The sequence below is a fragment of the Xenopus laevis genome, chromosome 6S (assembly GCF_017654675.1).
Source record: "Xenopus laevis strain J_2021 chromosome 6S, Xenopus_laevis_v10.1, whole genome shotgun sequence".
NCBI classification, from domain to species: Eukaryota; Metazoa; Chordata; class Amphibia; order Anura; family Pipidae; genus Xenopus; species Xenopus laevis.
In genome coordinates this window covers 31673118-31691032 of record NC_054382.1, presented here as the reverse complement: position 1 = coordinate 31691032, position 17915 = coordinate 31673118, and the positions used below count along the sequence as shown (strand labels likewise).

The window sequence follows — 17915 nt, the reverse complement described above, 5'->3', positions numbered from 1 at the left end:
GGAAAACTCCCGGTGGGCCTAGGTGTCAGTGGCCCTCATGCTGCTAAACATTTGGCCCTTTTTAAGGCCATTCCCTATTTCTATGAGAAAAAAAGAGGCTAAATAGATGGAATTATAGATTATAGTATTATAGTATGTAATGAAAAGAGATTAGGAGAATAGAGGTTGAGTGAGGAGATTAAAATAATAGTACCAAGAGTGGGCCCCTGGTCTAAGGTTTTTGGGTGGGCCCCTGGTGTCCCAGTCCGACACTGCATACATACATAAGACCTGAGAGTGCGGACTTTGCTGTAAAAAAATTTGGATTTCTTAGATAAAATGGGGCCTATGGGAGATGGCCTTTAGGCAATTTGGAGCTTTCTGGTTAATGGGTTTCCAGATAATGGATCCCATACACATACATATATAATGGCAAATGGTATTCGTACAAAAATGATTTTAAGACTTACAATGCGAATTGGACCAACTGGTATTATTTGTTCCTGTTTACATTTTACATTTTCAGTCCTTGGGAAAAAAACAGAAAATAATAAAATAAGGATTAGCAAAATGCCAGGCAGATTATCTACTACCCCCTCTCTCCACATAAACATGAAGGATTAGTACAGATTATTGTACAGAATGCTATTATTAATTGCAACAGGATTTTTTAAAGTCCACTCATTCTTTTGCATAATGAAAGAAAATGTCATTATAAGCAGCTTTCTAATTATTGGTTTGGGACCTGTTATCCAGAATGCTTAGGACATGGGGTTTTCTGGATAAGAGATCTTTATGTAATTTGGATCTTCATACCTTAAGTCTACTTGAAAATCATGTAAACATTAAATAAACCCAATAGGCTGGGTTTGCTTCCAAAAAGGATTAATTATATCTTAGTTGGGATCAAGTACAATGTACTGTTTTATTATTATAGAGAAAAGGAATAAAAATGTGGATTATTTGTGTAGGTGGGTAAAGGTTTTGCTAACCTTTATGTCCTTTGGTCCCCTGCGCATAATTAAGTCAGCTAGATTGGCTCCTCAGTTCTAGAAAGGAAACTGTTTTCTTTTTCCAACATGAAAGTATTCTGCTGCCAGTATATGCCACTTTTATAAAAGGGTGAGATTTTTCTATACCCCATGGATTTAGTTGGCCATTTAGGTTGGGTCCTTTTTCTCAGAGGGGGAGTAGTTCCCCTAAGGTTATAAAGTACCATGCGGTGACAAGGACGCCAGGTTAGGGACTCAAGTGTTCAGGCTCAGGGATAGAGAGATCCTTGGAGCATGGGACCAGCTGTGAGATTCACCTTCAATGGGGATTGTGCATCAGAGGCAGGTAATACTACCCTGTGTGAGAAGCTAACTAATCAGATGCAGAAAGAATCTGTGAGAATTGTATCAATGTAAATGACCTGCTGCCATCTTGTTGCTCCTGGATTGTAACCCTCAGCACACACTGTGATACCGTATATACTCGAGTATAAGCTGAGTTTTTCAGCATCCAAAATGTGCTGAAAAAGTCTACCTCGGCTTATACTCGAGTCAGCGGGCAGTAGCTGAGATTGCAGTCACTTTTAATCATTCCTATACCAACAGTTCGCTTGGGGAGAGACTGCAATATCACACAGCACCATCTGTTGGTTGTATGAAAGAATAACAGTGCGCCCTCTGTTGGTTATATGAAAGATTAACAGTGACTGCAATATCACACAGCGCCCTCTGTTGGTTATATGAAAGAATAACAGTGACTGCAATATCACACAGCGCCATCTGTTGGTTATATGAAAGATTAACAGTGACTGCAATATCACACAGCACCCTCTGTTGGTTATATGAAAGAATAACAGTGACTGCAATATCACACAATGCCCTCTGTTGGTTATACGAAAGATTAACAGTGATGGCAATATCACACAGCGCCCTCTGTTGGTTATACGAAAGATTAACAGTGATGGCAATATCACACAGCACCCTCTGCACATGGTAGTGGGACAGTGGGACAATGCACACAGTAATCCGTTTGGCAATTCTCTGTCACCATCAACTTTGCAAAGAAGTCATTGATCGCTAGGGGGGGTCACTTTGGCGGAATGTGCGCTGCTGGGAGACAGGGCTGTAGTTGTGTCTAGGCTTATACTTGAGTCAATAAGTTTTCCCAGTTTTCGTAGGTAAAATTAGGTACCTCGGCTTATACTCGGGTCGGCTTATACTCGAGTATATACGGTAATTGAAGTGACATTTTAGGATTGTACCAAAGGCTGAATAAAGAGTTCCATTGTTTTTAAAGAACCATTGGGGCCTAAAGTTATTTGATACAGAGTGATGGCTGTGTGTCCATACCAGAGTGGTATCCCTTCTTCCATACTATAAGCGGGGACCCACCTGAAGATATAGAGTTTAATTATATTGTGCATACCGGGAGTTGCTGGGAGTTGGACCCCTTACCCGGGTTCTGGAACCAGCATATACCGGTAGTAACCCAAGGAAGATTGAGGCCAACCCTAACCCATCTACATTTGAATAAATTGGAGTCGATGGGAGATGACCTTTCAATAATTCGCAGCGCTCTGGGTAACGGGATTTTCAGATAAAGAATCTCATACCTGTAATACTTTACATATTAATATACTGTATGTTGTTGCAATTGAAAACTGTATTTGTTTATCCCTTCTCAAGTGGCATAACTACCATGAACCAGGCCCTCCCTGGGAGAAAAAACTTCTGAAGGCCCCGGCACGCTTGTGCACCGCAGACTCTGCTGTATGGTAGTTACACCAGTGCCCTTCTCTGCACTGCAAAATGTTTCATTAATATGTGTAGTAAAGTGGCTTAGAATTACATTATTTACATTATGCAAAACAATAGATAGATTTAAGAACACTCCAGGCAGCATATATTATACAAGTACTACTGCTATACAATTATGATACTTACGTTGTCTCCTCCTTTGCTTTATCCAATAAAGTGTCTGTTGTTTTAGATGTATTGACTGCATACTCTGTGTCCATGTCTTCTTTGGTTTTTCTTGTTGATGCAGGTAACCACAAGGCACTAGGTAAAGAATTGACAGAATTTACATACAAGTGTTTGAATCAGGTAAAAGAATATAATCTTAAGGGCAATGTTACAAGTAGTGCTTTGTTACAATTTATCTCCTCCTGCCTTTCTCCACCAGTTATATGAATGTTACAGGCCCCATATAATAATATTCACTTCCTCTGCAGGCCAAGTCTTTCTGGGGAAGGTAGTTTTTATTTTCACAATAGTATATATTCCACTGCAGACCACATCCTAAGAGTTATTGGTAAGTCCATATTCTACACAAAGTTGCAAGGCTATGCAAGTTACATTTTGGGTTTGCGTTTTTACAGAAACTGAACCAAGTTCTGTAAATCGTGTGTAATTTGGCTTAAAAAAAGGCAAATTCCAACTAGTGAGGTAGAGCATGGGCTACATTGAAGCTTTTGCTAAGTGGAATTAACATGTGAGGGTGTTGTTGATCTATACATCTATACCGCCAAAAGTATAAAATAATAGAAAAAGGATGCCAGGGTTTACAAACAAAATAACAAGTAGTTTATTCAACAGCAGGGATGGTAATACTCCCAGAAATGAGGTAGCAAGAAAATAGCAGGGGGAGTTGAAAAATACACCTTCCAGGGTATCAGTACCTCATGTGTTCTGGATGCCCTACAGTAGATGTGGGACAGAACAATAACCTGTTTCCCTTGTCAGTATTGTGGCCCCTTCACTACAGGCAAAGCAGAGCCAGGGGGGAGAGCTACTCCATTCTATCCTCCTTGATGGAGCTAAAATGCTGCTCTTGCTAATGAATCTTCTTATAGAGTGCTATGACAGTGTCTATGCTGCACACTAGCTAACCTCATTCACAGGGTCCCTGTACCCGACTTCTCCAAAGGGATTGTCCCTTTAGGGTCTAACACTTCTGGGGCTTTGGTGAACCAGGCTCAATGGAACATCCACCCAGCTGCAGGCCAAATAGGAAAGATCTCACCCTGCCAAGCACTTTGTTATAGTGAGGCAGGAAATGGTCATCAGCTGAAGAGCCAATGAATTGGATATGTAAAATGAGTAAAAATGGCTAAATGGGTGTTAACCCAGCAACAAGAGGTACTGGTAGGGAATGAAGCCATTGGGGCCATTTTCTAATGTGTCCCTACACATGTAACATGTCATCACTATATAAAATAAAAGATAATAAAAATGCAAGTGTACACCAAGCAAAGGTTTCTGCAGTCTAGCAGTCCACATTATGGGGCTAAGTGGTGGGCGACCAGTTTTGCTTCGCACTAAATTCACGAAACGGAGAAAATTTGCATTAAAGTCAAGGGGCGACAATTTTTTTCACCCATTGTAGTCTATGAGTGTCTTTTTCGCTGCAAAAATGTGGCTCATCATATTCAGGATTTTCAAGTTTGTTTAGCTTTCCAGGCTCACAGATACTGTACAAAAGGTTACATGGTTAAATTGGGTTGAAAAAAGACCATCAAGTTCAACCCCTCCAAATGAAAACCCAGCATCGATACACACACCCCTCCCTACTTACTTTCACATAAATTCTATATACCCATAACTATACTAACTATAGAGCTTAGTATCACAATAGCCTTTGATATTATGTCTGTCCAAAAAATCATCCAAGTCACTATTAATGGCATTAACAGAATCAGCCATCACAACATCACCCGGCAGTGCATTCCACAACCTCACTGTCCTGACTGTGAAGAACCCTCTACGTTGCTTCAAATGAAAGTTCTTTTCTTCTAGTCTAAAGGGGTGGCCTCTGGTACAGTGATCCACTTTATGGGTATAAAGGTCCTCTTCTATTTGTCTATAATGTCCTCTAATGTACTTGTGGGTGTGGATTCTAGCTTTTAATTGTTTCAGTGATGCATGCCCAGAGCTGCTCTTTGGGCTATGGGCACACATGCTGTTGTCAGCAACAGTTGTCAACCTGCTTATTTTTCCAGGCTGAGAGAAGCAGATATGCTCAGTGACCCTGCTCCATTGATTTGAATCTGATCACACACAGGCTGAGGTCAGCCCAAATACCTCAGCTTCAGCACCGCTATGTGTGAGCGCACACAGGCTGCTCAGATTCAAATCAATGGAACAGGGGCACTGAGCAGATCTGCTTCTGTCAGCCTACAAAAATACGCAGGTTGACAACAGCCTGTGTGCCCATAGCCTAAAGGGCAGCTGAGTATGCATAACAGTAGTTTTTTTTTTTTTTTTTAAATGGCCCTGCCAACATTAGCACTCTTGCTCTGGTGTGAGCAGCCATTTTATTCAGTGTATGTTCATAATGAGCAAGTTGCAGTATTTGCTCATTATGCACATGCGTGGCTGCTCAAACCAGATACTTCCTCCTGGATAATTGGTGGGATAATTTAAAAAAAAACTTCTGTTACCCCCAACTGAAGTGTGGACAATATTTTATTGTAGGGATCCACTATTTTGGATTTGGCAGAACCCTTGAATCCTTTGCGAAAGATTCGGACCTAATTTGCATATGCAATTTATTGTTTGGGAAGGGGAAAACATTTTTTACTTCCTTGTTTTGTGACAAAAAGTCACACTATTTCCTTTCCTATGCAAATTAGGATTTTGTTCAGCCGGGCAGAAGTATTCGGCCGAATCCGAATCCTGCTGAAAAAGGCTGAATCCTGGTCGATTCCCAAACCTTATCCTGGATTCGGTGCATCCCTATTTTATTGTAACAGGTGTCCTTTAAGAGGTTCATTGTATTATTCTTTAGTTTTTTCATAACTGAGATTTGTTAATATAATCTATAATTTTAACTGTTCTCTACTGTTCACTCTTATTTCATCAAACCAATAATAGTCAGCTCCAGAGATAGCAGCTTTTCAGCAGGAAGTAGGCCTGCTGTTTGGAAGCAAAGATCTGATTTCACTCTCAGACATTAGGGCTCTTATTTCATTATTACCTTTTAGGTGTATGGCACATGCTGCATTTTGACTACAGCCACCCTGTAGTCAAAACGTCCTTTTCTGCCTCTTGCCACTTCTGTTATTGAATATGAAGCACCATATCTAAAGTAAATGAATCCTTAAGTGAGTTTGTTTTTGGGTGGAGGTCTGAATGTCTCTGCTAAGTAGTCTATGCAATTTCAGTTAGTTAGAGACACTTTTTATAAAAGGTAAAAATGTCCATCCCTTCATAAGAAATGGAAATATGGAATCCAGAAAGCTCTGAATTACTGAAATGCCATCGCCCATAGACATGAAGTAATTACATTTAAAAAAAAAAATGATTTCCCTTCTCTGTAACTGTACCTTGTACATGTATGGGACCTGTTATCCGGAAGGCTCAGTACCTAGGGGTTTCCATATAATGGATCTTTCCATAATTTGGATCTTGATTCCTTAAGTCTACTAGAAAATCATGTAAACATTAAATGAACCCAATTGGCTGGTTTTGCTTCCAATTATGATTAATTATATCTTAGTTTGGATCAAACACAAGGTACTGTTTTATTATTACAGAGAAAAAGGTAAAAATGTTTTAAAAATTATAATCTACAGTGTCTTTGTGCTGTGTCTTCAAGGTGCTCTTTGCCTCTGCTCTATATTATTTTACCCAATGCCACACTTCAGTCTATTTTTTGTTCCCCTTGTCCCTCTGTACATTATATTTTACCTTCTCCTTTGATCCAAGTTCTGCAGCACCCTGACCATGTACTCATATTGCTGCAGATTCAAAAGGGGGAAGGAGGGGGAAAGAGACAGGAAGGGTGGAAGATACATTGAGGTGAGCAACACCAGAGATCAATGGCGAGTGGAAGATTGATGATGTAGGGCACAAGACCGGAGAGGGACGTGGGTGGGAGAGACTGAAGCGAGACAGAAGTTTGATAGCTGGAGGGCAGGAATGAGAGACAGAACAAGACCCGAAGAATGACAGGATGTGGGAGGGGCAGAGGGACTGTGACCAGAGACGGAGGGGGAGCAGAAGAAGGAGAGAGATGCAGACAGAGCAAGACCGGAGATAGAGGAGAGCACAGAAGAGGGAGAGATATGGCAAACGAGCAAGCAACAGATGGTGGAAGAAAAAAGGAGAACTGAGAGGGAAGGCAACACTATATTTATTAGGCGCTAGTGAGTGCGCAGAGTGAGGGAGGAAGTGGGGAAGTCAGAAGTGAGGTGGACAGGTAAGAAGAAAAGCTGCAGAGACGGCAGTTGGCTCATTAAGTTATAAATGGTGCATTCTGATGTAGAAACGCGCCGTTTATAGGGATATAAATAACAGTCTGGCCCATAGGGAATTAGCTGGTCTGTAGATTATATATACATATATTTATAAACACACACACACCTCACACTTGTCTGAATTGCAATTCTATGTCTTTAGGCCAATGGCACACAGGGCAATTCTAAGCTCTTTGTTGCCTAGACAAGTAATTGTCTTTATTCAGTTGGCAACATAATCTCAAAGGAAAACGTTTTATAATCATTATTCCTTATAGAAGCATCTTTCTTTTATGATAGTAGAATGAATTCTCTTCACTTATATAGGAGGTTTTTAGTAGTGATGTGCGGGTCAGGGTTTTCCTGACCCGCACTGACCCTAACCCGCCCTGCTCCAACCCACGCCCGCCTGCACCCACGCTTCCGGGGTTTTTTTATAGACCCGCGCCGACTGCCCGGCCGATGATGTCACAATGACGTCACAAAAGGGGCGGGCGAGCAGACGCGAGACTATAAAACTGGAACCCGGAAGTCGGAAGCCGGCATTTGAAGGTGGCGAGGAGCACTGCGAGGTCGACCTGAACCCACCTGACCTGAGGGTAAACCCGTGGGTATCGGGTCGGCCCGCACATCACTAGTTTCTAGTGTATCCTAATGGTGACACTCTTAGCCAGTTGCATCTGAGTTCAGCATTAACAATGTTACTGTGACCCAGTCTAGTTTCCAATTTAAATTAATTTCTTCCTAACGCAGTCGGGATAACTGACTGGAACATTAGCATCAGCACAGTTGTCCTCATTTCACAATTTTTGATCAAGTGCTTGATGAAAGGTGATAATGCCTAAAAATAACATTTTTAAATAAGAATCGTAACTCTGGTTATGGTCACAGAATCACAGACAGCATTAAAAAGAAACCATAAAACAATGGCCAAACCAAATTCTCAACTGTTGTATAGCATACCTCCCAACTGTCCTGTTTTCGGCAGGACAGTCACAATTTGCCAGCTCAGCCTGAAAAGGTCTATTGGTTTCAAGTGAGCACTCTAACTCCGTGTGGAACATTTTCTAAAATGGACCTGGTATGTCTAACATGGGCATGGTCACAAATTTAGATGATGTTTTTGTTCCTCTTTACATTTTTCAAATGTTGGGAGGTATGTTATAGAATACTTTTGTAAACATTGTGAATAAAAAAAAATATATCCAGATATGGGATCCATTATCCAGAAAGCTCCAAATTATCGATTTTAATAAAAAAATTCAGATTTTTAAAAATTATTTCCTTTTTCTCTGTAATAATGAAAGTACTTAATCCCAACTAAGATATAATTAGGGTTGCCACCTGGCCGGTATTTTGATGATAGTTGATCCCAATGTTATTAATAGGGAAACAATATAAATATATAGGAAGGCCGATATTTTTTTTCCAGAAAAGGTGGCAACCCTAGATATAATTAATCCTTATTGGAGGCAAAATAACCTTAAAGGAACAGTAACATCAAAAAATGAATTTGTTTCAAAGTAATAGCAGGTAAAGTTGCTGTACCGTGTTAGCCAGTACCAGCTTTGTAACCCAGTATGCCAACCTCTTCATGGCAAAACTAGAAGAGGACTTCCTCTCCACCTGCAACACCAAGCCTCTGATATACCTCCGCTATATAGATGACATATTCATAATCTGGACAGATACTGAACAAGAATTTATTCAGTTTCATAAACAGTTTCAAGACTTTCATCCAATTATCAATTTGAAAATGAACTACTCTCCCACTCACATCCACTTTCTGGACACAACCATTCACATCAGAGAAGATACTATTCAAACTACCATATATCGAAAACAAACGGACAAACCATCATATCTAATGTATGACAGCTTTCACCCTGACCACACTAAACACTCAATAATCTACAGCCAAGCTTTACGATACAATCGTATATATATTCAGACACCGATGAATCGCCACCTCAAAACACTCAAAGCAGACTTCATCAACAGGGGCTACAACCCCATGATTGTAGATCAATACATTCATGCAGCCACCAGGATTCCCAGAACTCACCTTCTACAATATAAACAAAACCCTGAAATAAATTGGGTTCCCCTAGTGGTCACATACATTTCACAACAAAGGACCCTCAGAAAAATAGCCAGAGATCTACAAGGTACACTTCATAAGGACGAGAGGCTCAAAAGCATATTCCCAGACCCACCACTCCTAGCCTCCCAAGCTAAAGTCACTAATAACAAGAAGTGCCTTATTGCAACCCACCAAAAATGGAACATACCCCTGTGGCACAAAATAATGCAAAACCTGCCCACACATCCTGACTTCAGACAAAATAACAATTCCAAACACATTAGAGGAATACAGCATCCATGGTCACTACAACTGTTCTACTTCCAATGTGGTGTATTTAATACAATGCACTAAATGCATAACAGGGGGACTATATATAGGAGAGACTGGGCAAAGTCTGAGAAAGAGAATACACACCACAGATTCACTATAACCAATAAAAAACTGGACACGCCAATAGGAAATCATTTCAATGGATTTTGGTTAAGAATTTTAGTTCTTAAGGGCAATTTAAAAACAGATAATGAAAGAAAAGTGTGCGAATACAAATTAATGGAAACTTTCAATTCTCTGAAGAATGGACTAAACCTGGGCCTTGGATTTATGGCTAATTATGTGGACTAAGAAAGGACTGCACCAGGTCAGAAATATGGAATTCTTTTGATTCCACACTCCAATTCAGCCCTAATTTATACTCAGCCTCTTTGACCCACATTATCTTGTTATCTGCTTGTCTCTTGCAGATCCCCTCGTAAATGACTTTGACACCTTAAGCTGGCCATAGACGCAAAGATCCGATCGTACGAATCAAAGTACGATCGGACTTTCCCATCTCCCGACCCTCCACTAACCATTCAGATCAAAGTCCTTACCATTCCGATCAAATAAGAACAGATCAGCCAATGTTCTGCCCCTGACAGCAATCGTACGATACTTATGTCTGACAACACTAGTGACAGTCTCCCTCTGAAAATCGTACGATTGGCAATACACGCAGAGATATTATCGGCAGGCGACAGAAATTTTCTAACCTGTCCGATCGACCAAACGACCGATCTCCGACGGACGAAAAATGTCGGGACTCTCCACAAACGGTCCGAAAATCATACGAATCCACGATTCGTACGATCGGATCTTTGCGTCTATGGCCAGCTTTACACTGAGATTGATATTCCTTTTTGTTGGTCATTTGACCTATGAGCTGAATGTTGTATATATACCAGAGAATATATACATATATATATTGAAAAAGGAACTAAAATGTTCTGAAAGCTTGCTATGATTATATTAGTTAGCCAATAAAGGTATCATCTTTATACAACTTTTGTTATTTTTTCATTTCAAAAGGGTTGCCCTGTAACATTTCAAAGTAATACAAATATAATGCAGTATCGCCCTGCACTGGTAGAATTGGTGTGTTTGCTTAAGAAACTCTATTATTGTTTATATAAATAAGCTGTGTAACAATGGAAGCAGCTATTCAAAGGAGAAAAGGCTCAGGTTACACAGCAGCTTGTATATATGAACTATAGTAGTGTTTTTGAAGCAAACAGATCAGTTTTACCAGTGCAGGGCAACGGTATATTATATTTTCAGTACTTTAAAACACTTTCATTTTTTTGGTGTTACTGTTTCTTTTATGGGTTTAGTTAATGTTTAAATAATTTTTAGCAAAGTATTTGGTGATCCAAATTACAGACAGACGCCTAAACCAGAAAACCCCAGGTCCCAAGCATTCTGGATAACAGGTCCTATACTACTGGCTGTACCAACTATACAAGCAGTCAGCACAGTTAGCATTAACAGGAGGACCTCAGCATTAAAACACTGAAGCATACCATATGGGTAAAAATTCACAAAAGTGGTGATATAGAGACAAAATAATTGAACATTTACAAACATTTCAACTCCCAAGATTTTGAACGCACCCCCAGTTCTCCATTACCACAAGTCATTCCCTAGGGTTTTCTACCCTTCTCAATTGAATTCAATGTGCGAATGCCCAGTGAGCATTTTGCTGCTTTAGAAGGGCAGACTCTCCCATAATGCCCCTAAGGGCAGAGACACACGTGGAGATTCGGAGAGATTAGTCACTCATGACAAATCGCCTCTCCTTTAGGCTACTAATCTCCTCAAACTGCCTTCCCGCTGGCTAGAATCTAGATCGCCAGTAGGATGGCACTCGAATCGCTTCGGCTTTCCGAAGTCACCCGCAATTTTTTGGCACAGTTTTTGTCTGTGTCTGTAAACTCTTTTTCACAAAAATTAAAAAGTGGCGGTTGAGTGGAAACTTTGTCAGATTCCTGTTTGTGAATTTACTAGTTTTTAACATCACTTTTAGGCTTCTTACGCACAGTCTTTTTTGATATTTTTGAGACGCAGGCTTGAGTGCACCTAACAGGGCCGGAACTAGGGGTAGGCAGAAGAGGCACGTGCCTAGGGTGCAAAGGCTGAGGGGCGCCAGGCACGGTACCTCTTCTGATTCCTTCCCCTAGTTCCTACCGCTGTGCTCCAAAGCTGCGGAGCAATTCTTGCTAGTGTGCACTCTTCGACGCATGCGCCCGTGCGCGTCCGCTGTGCTCTCTGATGCATGTGCATTGCGCGTCCTTGCCGTTCTTTTGCGCATGCACACTCGAACGTCCTCGCGACTTGCGCACTTTTGCACATTTGCGTGAAGCGATGGGCGACGTAGTCGGCCGGGTTGCTTAGGGCGCCCGACGGACTTGGCCCGGCACTGGCACCTAACACTAATTGATTCCATTATGTTTTGCCTAGTTGTACTCAGGAGCATTCACAGTTGTGCTTTATTGTATTTTCATTTCAGTACATTTTGTTAGATGCCACATGCTGTATATTCTTGTCCATCACATGTGTTCAGAAAACAGTAAATAAGATTGGAACTTCGGTGCTTCAAAAAAATTATATAAATAAAGACAATATATGCATTTTTAAACACTCAAAACCATGTGGTCCTCTTCAGTTATGCTATTGTTGCTAAGCTATAAGTCTCCTTTTACCTTTTAGCTATTCACAGCACTGTCTGGTTTCTATGACACCTGATGCTCAAACAACGAGTTTTAATTACAGACTTGGTGTCGGCAGGACAATACAGAAATACACAGGACAAATAAAGAAAATGGAAAATCACTACAAATTGCCGTTAGTACATCATTGTCTACAGCAAGCTAAGGCTGACAATACAAGGGACGTTCTCTAGCCTGGTGTGTATTGCTGTATGATGAAAACTGCCTCCCTTGACTCCTATTGATTTTAAATGGAAAAAAAGGCAGGACAGGTACGAGCAGATTATCTCTCACACCTGCGTTACTCAGCAGTTTCCACAGGTTGGTAAGGACCAGCCCTCTCTTGTATTTGATCTAAAAACTCTTTATTTCACATACCATTTGTGTTCAACATTTTGGTCCACATTAGCAGCATCAGACTGGATGGGTTTGGGCCCATCAGGACTTCTACATCAAAGCTGGTCCTTAACAACCATATGCATTCTGGCCGTGCACTTCAACAGATTGTTTGGAGACCAGTGTAGACACATTGACTTTGATATATATTAAAATATCCGAATATAGAAAGTACAAACAGGAAAAAGTGCTGAACAATGAAATGAAAAATTTACCTGCCATATTTTTTACACTTTTACAGAGATTTAAAAAAAAACGATTTGTGAAAAAAATATTAAACACATTTTAATAAATCGGCCCCATGGATATACAACAGAACCCCCATTTTACATTTTCATGGGACCGGAAAAAAATTGTGAAAGTAAACACAGGTAAATGCATTATACAAAAACAAAATATATAGGTGGGACCACAAAAACAAATGAGGGAAAACTTTATATAACTACTGTACATAAAAATACTCAAAGTTCTCTTGGCCAAAGTTCTTTGATAAGCTTGGTGACTTCTACTATCCTTGTATTTGACAATAAGGGGCACATCATTCTCTGTATAATACAGACACACACACACAGACACACACACACACTAATACCATTATTACTTATAAATATGTATTGCTGTATGTAAGATGCAGTGCTCTACTCTGTATTGTTTTTGGCAGAGGACACTGCCTTGCACAGGTATGGAAAGATACAACTCCCTGCAATTCCCAATAGAGTGTGTATTACTGGGGTGTGTGGGTGTCACTGGGGCTGCCACCTCGAGGACCCCCCAGCCACAGAGGCTCTATATTGCCACAGATCCCCAGCTGTACACCCCCGTACACTTACTTTTGTACAACTCCCTCCTGCGTAACTGTACCTTCAAACCAAGTATTTTCTCTCCCTTAGTGCAGTTTGTGCATGTTACAGCTGTATTTCCCGCAGGGTAAACAGCTGGTCTGGGCTGGAGGGGCCCAAGGTGTTTTCTCCCAATGAGCCCCGGTGACTTTTTCAGGTGGGTCCTCACCTTAGGATAGCACGCACACAGATAACCTGGGCAGAAGTTTTCCTAAACTAATAGTTAACTTTTATGTGCTGAATCATAAACAGTCTATTTTATATAACTTCCAATGTTATAGAATACAACCCCTGATGATACTGGATAAGATGATATAGATAAATTGATTGTTACAACCTGTGGCAGCAATCACTTATAGGAGATCTAATCTAAAGCTTGGAGGGATACCAACCCTTCAGTGGATCTCTCCATCAATGAACCTCCCAACATTTTGGAAATAGAAATAGGGACAAGAAGATTTAACGTGCAGAGCGTGACAAAATCTTTTTGGCCACCCCCGTTTTTGTGGCCGCACTCCCTAATTACCATGTTCATTTTACAAAACTTGGCAGGTTATGGAAGTTTGAACACATTTCTGTGGTTTTTGTGTGTTATTACAGTTTTGCAAATGAAGGTGAATTGCGCTTTAAGCTGCAAGTCACAGTTTCCCCAAGAGACAACACATGAACTGGGAACTGGCACTTATATGACAGTCACACACTGTAACCTACAACGCTTTAATACCCCCCGAATTGTATCCGTAAGTTACCCGCCCATTTAGACTGTAAGCCCCATGGCGTAGGGTCCTCAATCCTTTTGTGTCCTTGACACAGAACACTTAGGGGCCGATTCACTAAGCTCGAGTGAAGGATTCGAATGAAAAATACTTCGAATTTCGAAGTATTTTTTTGGTACTTCGACCATCGAATTGGTTAAATTCGTTCGAATTCGAACGAAATCGAACGAATCGAACGAAAAATCGTTCGACTATTCGACCATTCGATAGTCGAAGTACTTGCCCTTTAAAAAAAACTTCGACCCCCTACTTCGGCAGGTAAAACCTACCGAAGTCAATGTTAGCCTATGGGGAAGGTCCCCATAGGTTTGCTAATCTTTTTTTGATCGAAGGATTTTCCTTCGATCGTTGAATTAAAATCGTTCGAATCGTTCGATTCGAACGATTTAATCGTTCGATCGAACGAAAAATCCTTCGATCGATCGATCGCAGGATTAGCGCTAAATCCTTCGACTTCGATATTCGAAGTCGAAGGATTTCAATTCGAGGGTCGAATTTCGAAGTATTTTTAACTTCGAAATTCGACCCTATGTGAATCTGCCCCTTAATCTGTATTTTAATTATATTTTATATTTATGTGAATTGTGTTTCTTACAATGCACTTATTGTTACTTATCAATGCAGTGACCCCTTTTTTGTTACTACTAATTTATTGTTTTGCTATACAGTGCTTTGCCCTCTAGGTGCGCTATACAAATAAAAATATACATACATACATGAGACATGCTTATTTTAAATAATTACAATTGTTTCTTTGCTTATCTTTAATTGTTCTTAGTGCATCTGCCACTATTCTGGGCTCTCTGCCAAAAGCAAAATTACGTTTTAGAAACTTTGTATCTGGCTGTTTAGTGCAGGAGATCAAAGAAAAAGTCGGGACATTTCAGTAACAATTCAGGACTGTGGGGTTGAGCTGTCAAAATCAAGACTGTCCCTTGAAAAACGGTACAGTTGGGAGGTATGCCTAGGGGAATTAACCTTTCTTCTCTCCTTGTCAGAGCCTCTGTTTGCTCTACTATCTACCCTCAGCCTAACTTAACTAACTAACTTACTCCTAGTTTAAGCTATTACAAGATCTTTTCTAACACTAACTAGTCCTACTAAGGCCTCCTACTTCAGACTGTCCAGCACCGACTTCTCCTTTCTGCCAGGGAAACTTTAAAAAACACTTATCCAAATGGAGGAAACAATAAAACTATTGTTTTTCATTATCCAGAGCTCAGGCTCTAGCAGGGGAAAAAACTTTTATGTAATCATTGGGAACCTGGGGGAAACAGCCCCCTCCCTCAGAAACAGCCCTTGGCTATAGAAACCCTTATGGGGACTACTTGAATTGAAGAATAAACTAGCTCTAGATATTATTGTAGCTCTGGGTATTTTTGCCTGTCCAATAAGATACACATATTTGATCACATGACAGAGCAACATGGCTGCTTATGGGAAAGAATACCAAACGCCAAGCATACAAGGATTCAAGGGGCTCCCTAGATCGAAGTTCATTCAGGACAGTATCCTTACAGTGTATTTATTCAGGATACAGGGAAAGATTATGTGATTTACTCACACCCTTGCAATAAAAGGATTTTATGTAATCTGATTTTACAAAGGCAATACAGTCTAGAAGAATATGCTGCCGAACCCCATCCCCCCCTTTCGCAATTAATGGAATGTTTTCTAATTATACAAAAAAAAGGAATAAAACTGCCTGTGGTTAAACAGACTCCACCTCCAACTTTTGAATGCTCAACTTGCCTCCTTTGTCTAAATGCTCTGCAACCTACGTCTGTGCTGGGATGATAGTTCAGGGAAAGAGAGAGTTATAGTTCACCTGGTTCACTAGCTATGACTGTGCCAGTGCAATCACAGGTCAGGCAATCAGTGAGCAATGTATCAGACCCAAGTTTGCACTGGCAAGATCACTGAAGAGCTACCTTTATGTCACACAATGCTGCACAATCAATGTATGTGCTGTTTCTTCTCTGCAACTGTTATTACTTACTGATAAGCGATGTATCCTGTCACAAGATGTGTCTTGCTCCTATGCTATAGAATTAGATCATATGCTTCTTATACTTCATAGTGTTCTTTGTCCTTGTACTCAATATAGGCTGTTGTAACACTACCAATAAACTGAACTTGTTATGAGTCTCACTGCTTGCTAGTGTCTCTCTGTACAAGCTCCCGGATCCGAGGAACGTACGGACGCGCTGTCTTAGGGACCCCTGGGCGTCAGTAGCCGGTTACCCCAACAATCTGGTGTCAGAAGTGGATTATAGCAAGCGGCACGGATGGTAGGTAAAAGTCTGTCTTATTGACGATCTTTTCCTTACCACCTGTTTATGCTTAATGTTGTATCTCTAAGTATAGGGTTGGGGTACTAATGGCTTTGGTGGTTATTAGATAAAGAGGATCCCTGACGAGGGACCTAATAGGAATTTTAGGTAAATTCCAGGAGTCTTTGGTAGACTCAAAAAGAGTCTTTGGTAGACTCAAAAAGAGTTTTTGGTAAGTAAGAGTTTGTGGTAAACTCAGTTTTGCTACTTGAGACAGGGGACCCTGAATGGTTACAGCGCTTCCGTACTGTTCTTTGCATGTTGTGCATGTTATGTTGTAATGTCATTTTGTAGTGTTTCAATGTTGTTTTAATCAAATGTATACTAAATATTCTGCAATATTAAGGATTACCGCTTGATCAAGGTGTCAGGTTTTGTCAGGACCTCTGATCCCAAGACAGCCCGCCCTTATCAGGTTTTTTTGCATGATATTTACTTCTCAAATAAATTTGTTGCAATATTAAGACTTATCTCGGAAATAGATAAAAGTTTTGTCGGGACCTCTGATCTCAAGACAGCTTTATCTTGCTCCTGATTTATTGCAACCCATTTATATTATAATTTTGTGAAATTTTCCTATCAGGGGAAGCAAAGGTTCTAACGATTTGCCATCACCCAAATGTGTAAACAATATGTGTATAGGTGTAGCCCCACAGAGGGATTTTATGTAGACCCATAAGTAGATAAAATAGCAGGATTGGGAGAAGCTTTTTCTATACTGAACGTCTTGCGTCAGTGTGGTTCTTCTGGTGTACACCCATAATCTAATTAGGACGGTAATAGATATCCTCAGGACTGTTTGTGTCCTTATCAATTTTTGTGCCCAAAGTGGGGCTGCAGGTTCTGACTGCTCATCGGCCGATACAAAGGACACAGGTTGACCAATAGAGGAGGGGATGGAGACTGATCACCTCCGGAACACGGGAAGACCTATTTTTTAGTTTCTTGACTCGTGTCAAACCTGCTACCTATTATTGTTCATACTTGTTGTCTAAATCGACTCCTGGCAGCCAGCAAATACAGGTATTTTCTTGCCTGCAGCTCTTTTTTGAACCTATATAGAGCTATCTATTACCCGGTTTGTGTTTTGTGTTTTGTGAGAGTCAATAGGACGGTGATACAACTCTGTCTCTGTACATCATAATGATAAGGGTCTTGCAGAGACCGCTGAAGTGTGGTTCAAAGTTGCTACATGCTTACACAAAGAATTTTGGTCTGAACAAAGAATAATCGAATCAAACGGAAAAGTTAAAGT

At 40.5% G+C, this 17915-nt stretch overlaps 1 protein-coding gene across 2 annotated transcripts in view; it reads right to left on the bottom strand.

The window, feature by feature from the left end:
- The window catches only part of LOC108719919 (ATP-binding cassette sub-family B member 5), a 72854-nt gene that overhangs the window by 43065 nt on the left and 11874 nt on the right, over nucleotides 1-17915 (bottom strand). For both annotated transcript variants that reach the window (XM_041567496.1, XM_018269214.2), the window contains exons 2-3: nucleotides 2916-3032; nucleotides 450-507 (exon numbers count right to left, since the gene is read on the bottom strand). In XM_041567496.1, the coding sequence (XP_041423430.1) occupies nucleotides 450-507; nucleotides 2916-2989 (132 nt within the window). In that variant the 5' untranslated portion in view covers nucleotides 2990-3032. The remainder of the gene's footprint in view (nucleotides 1-449; nucleotides 508-2915; nucleotides 3033-17915) is intronic.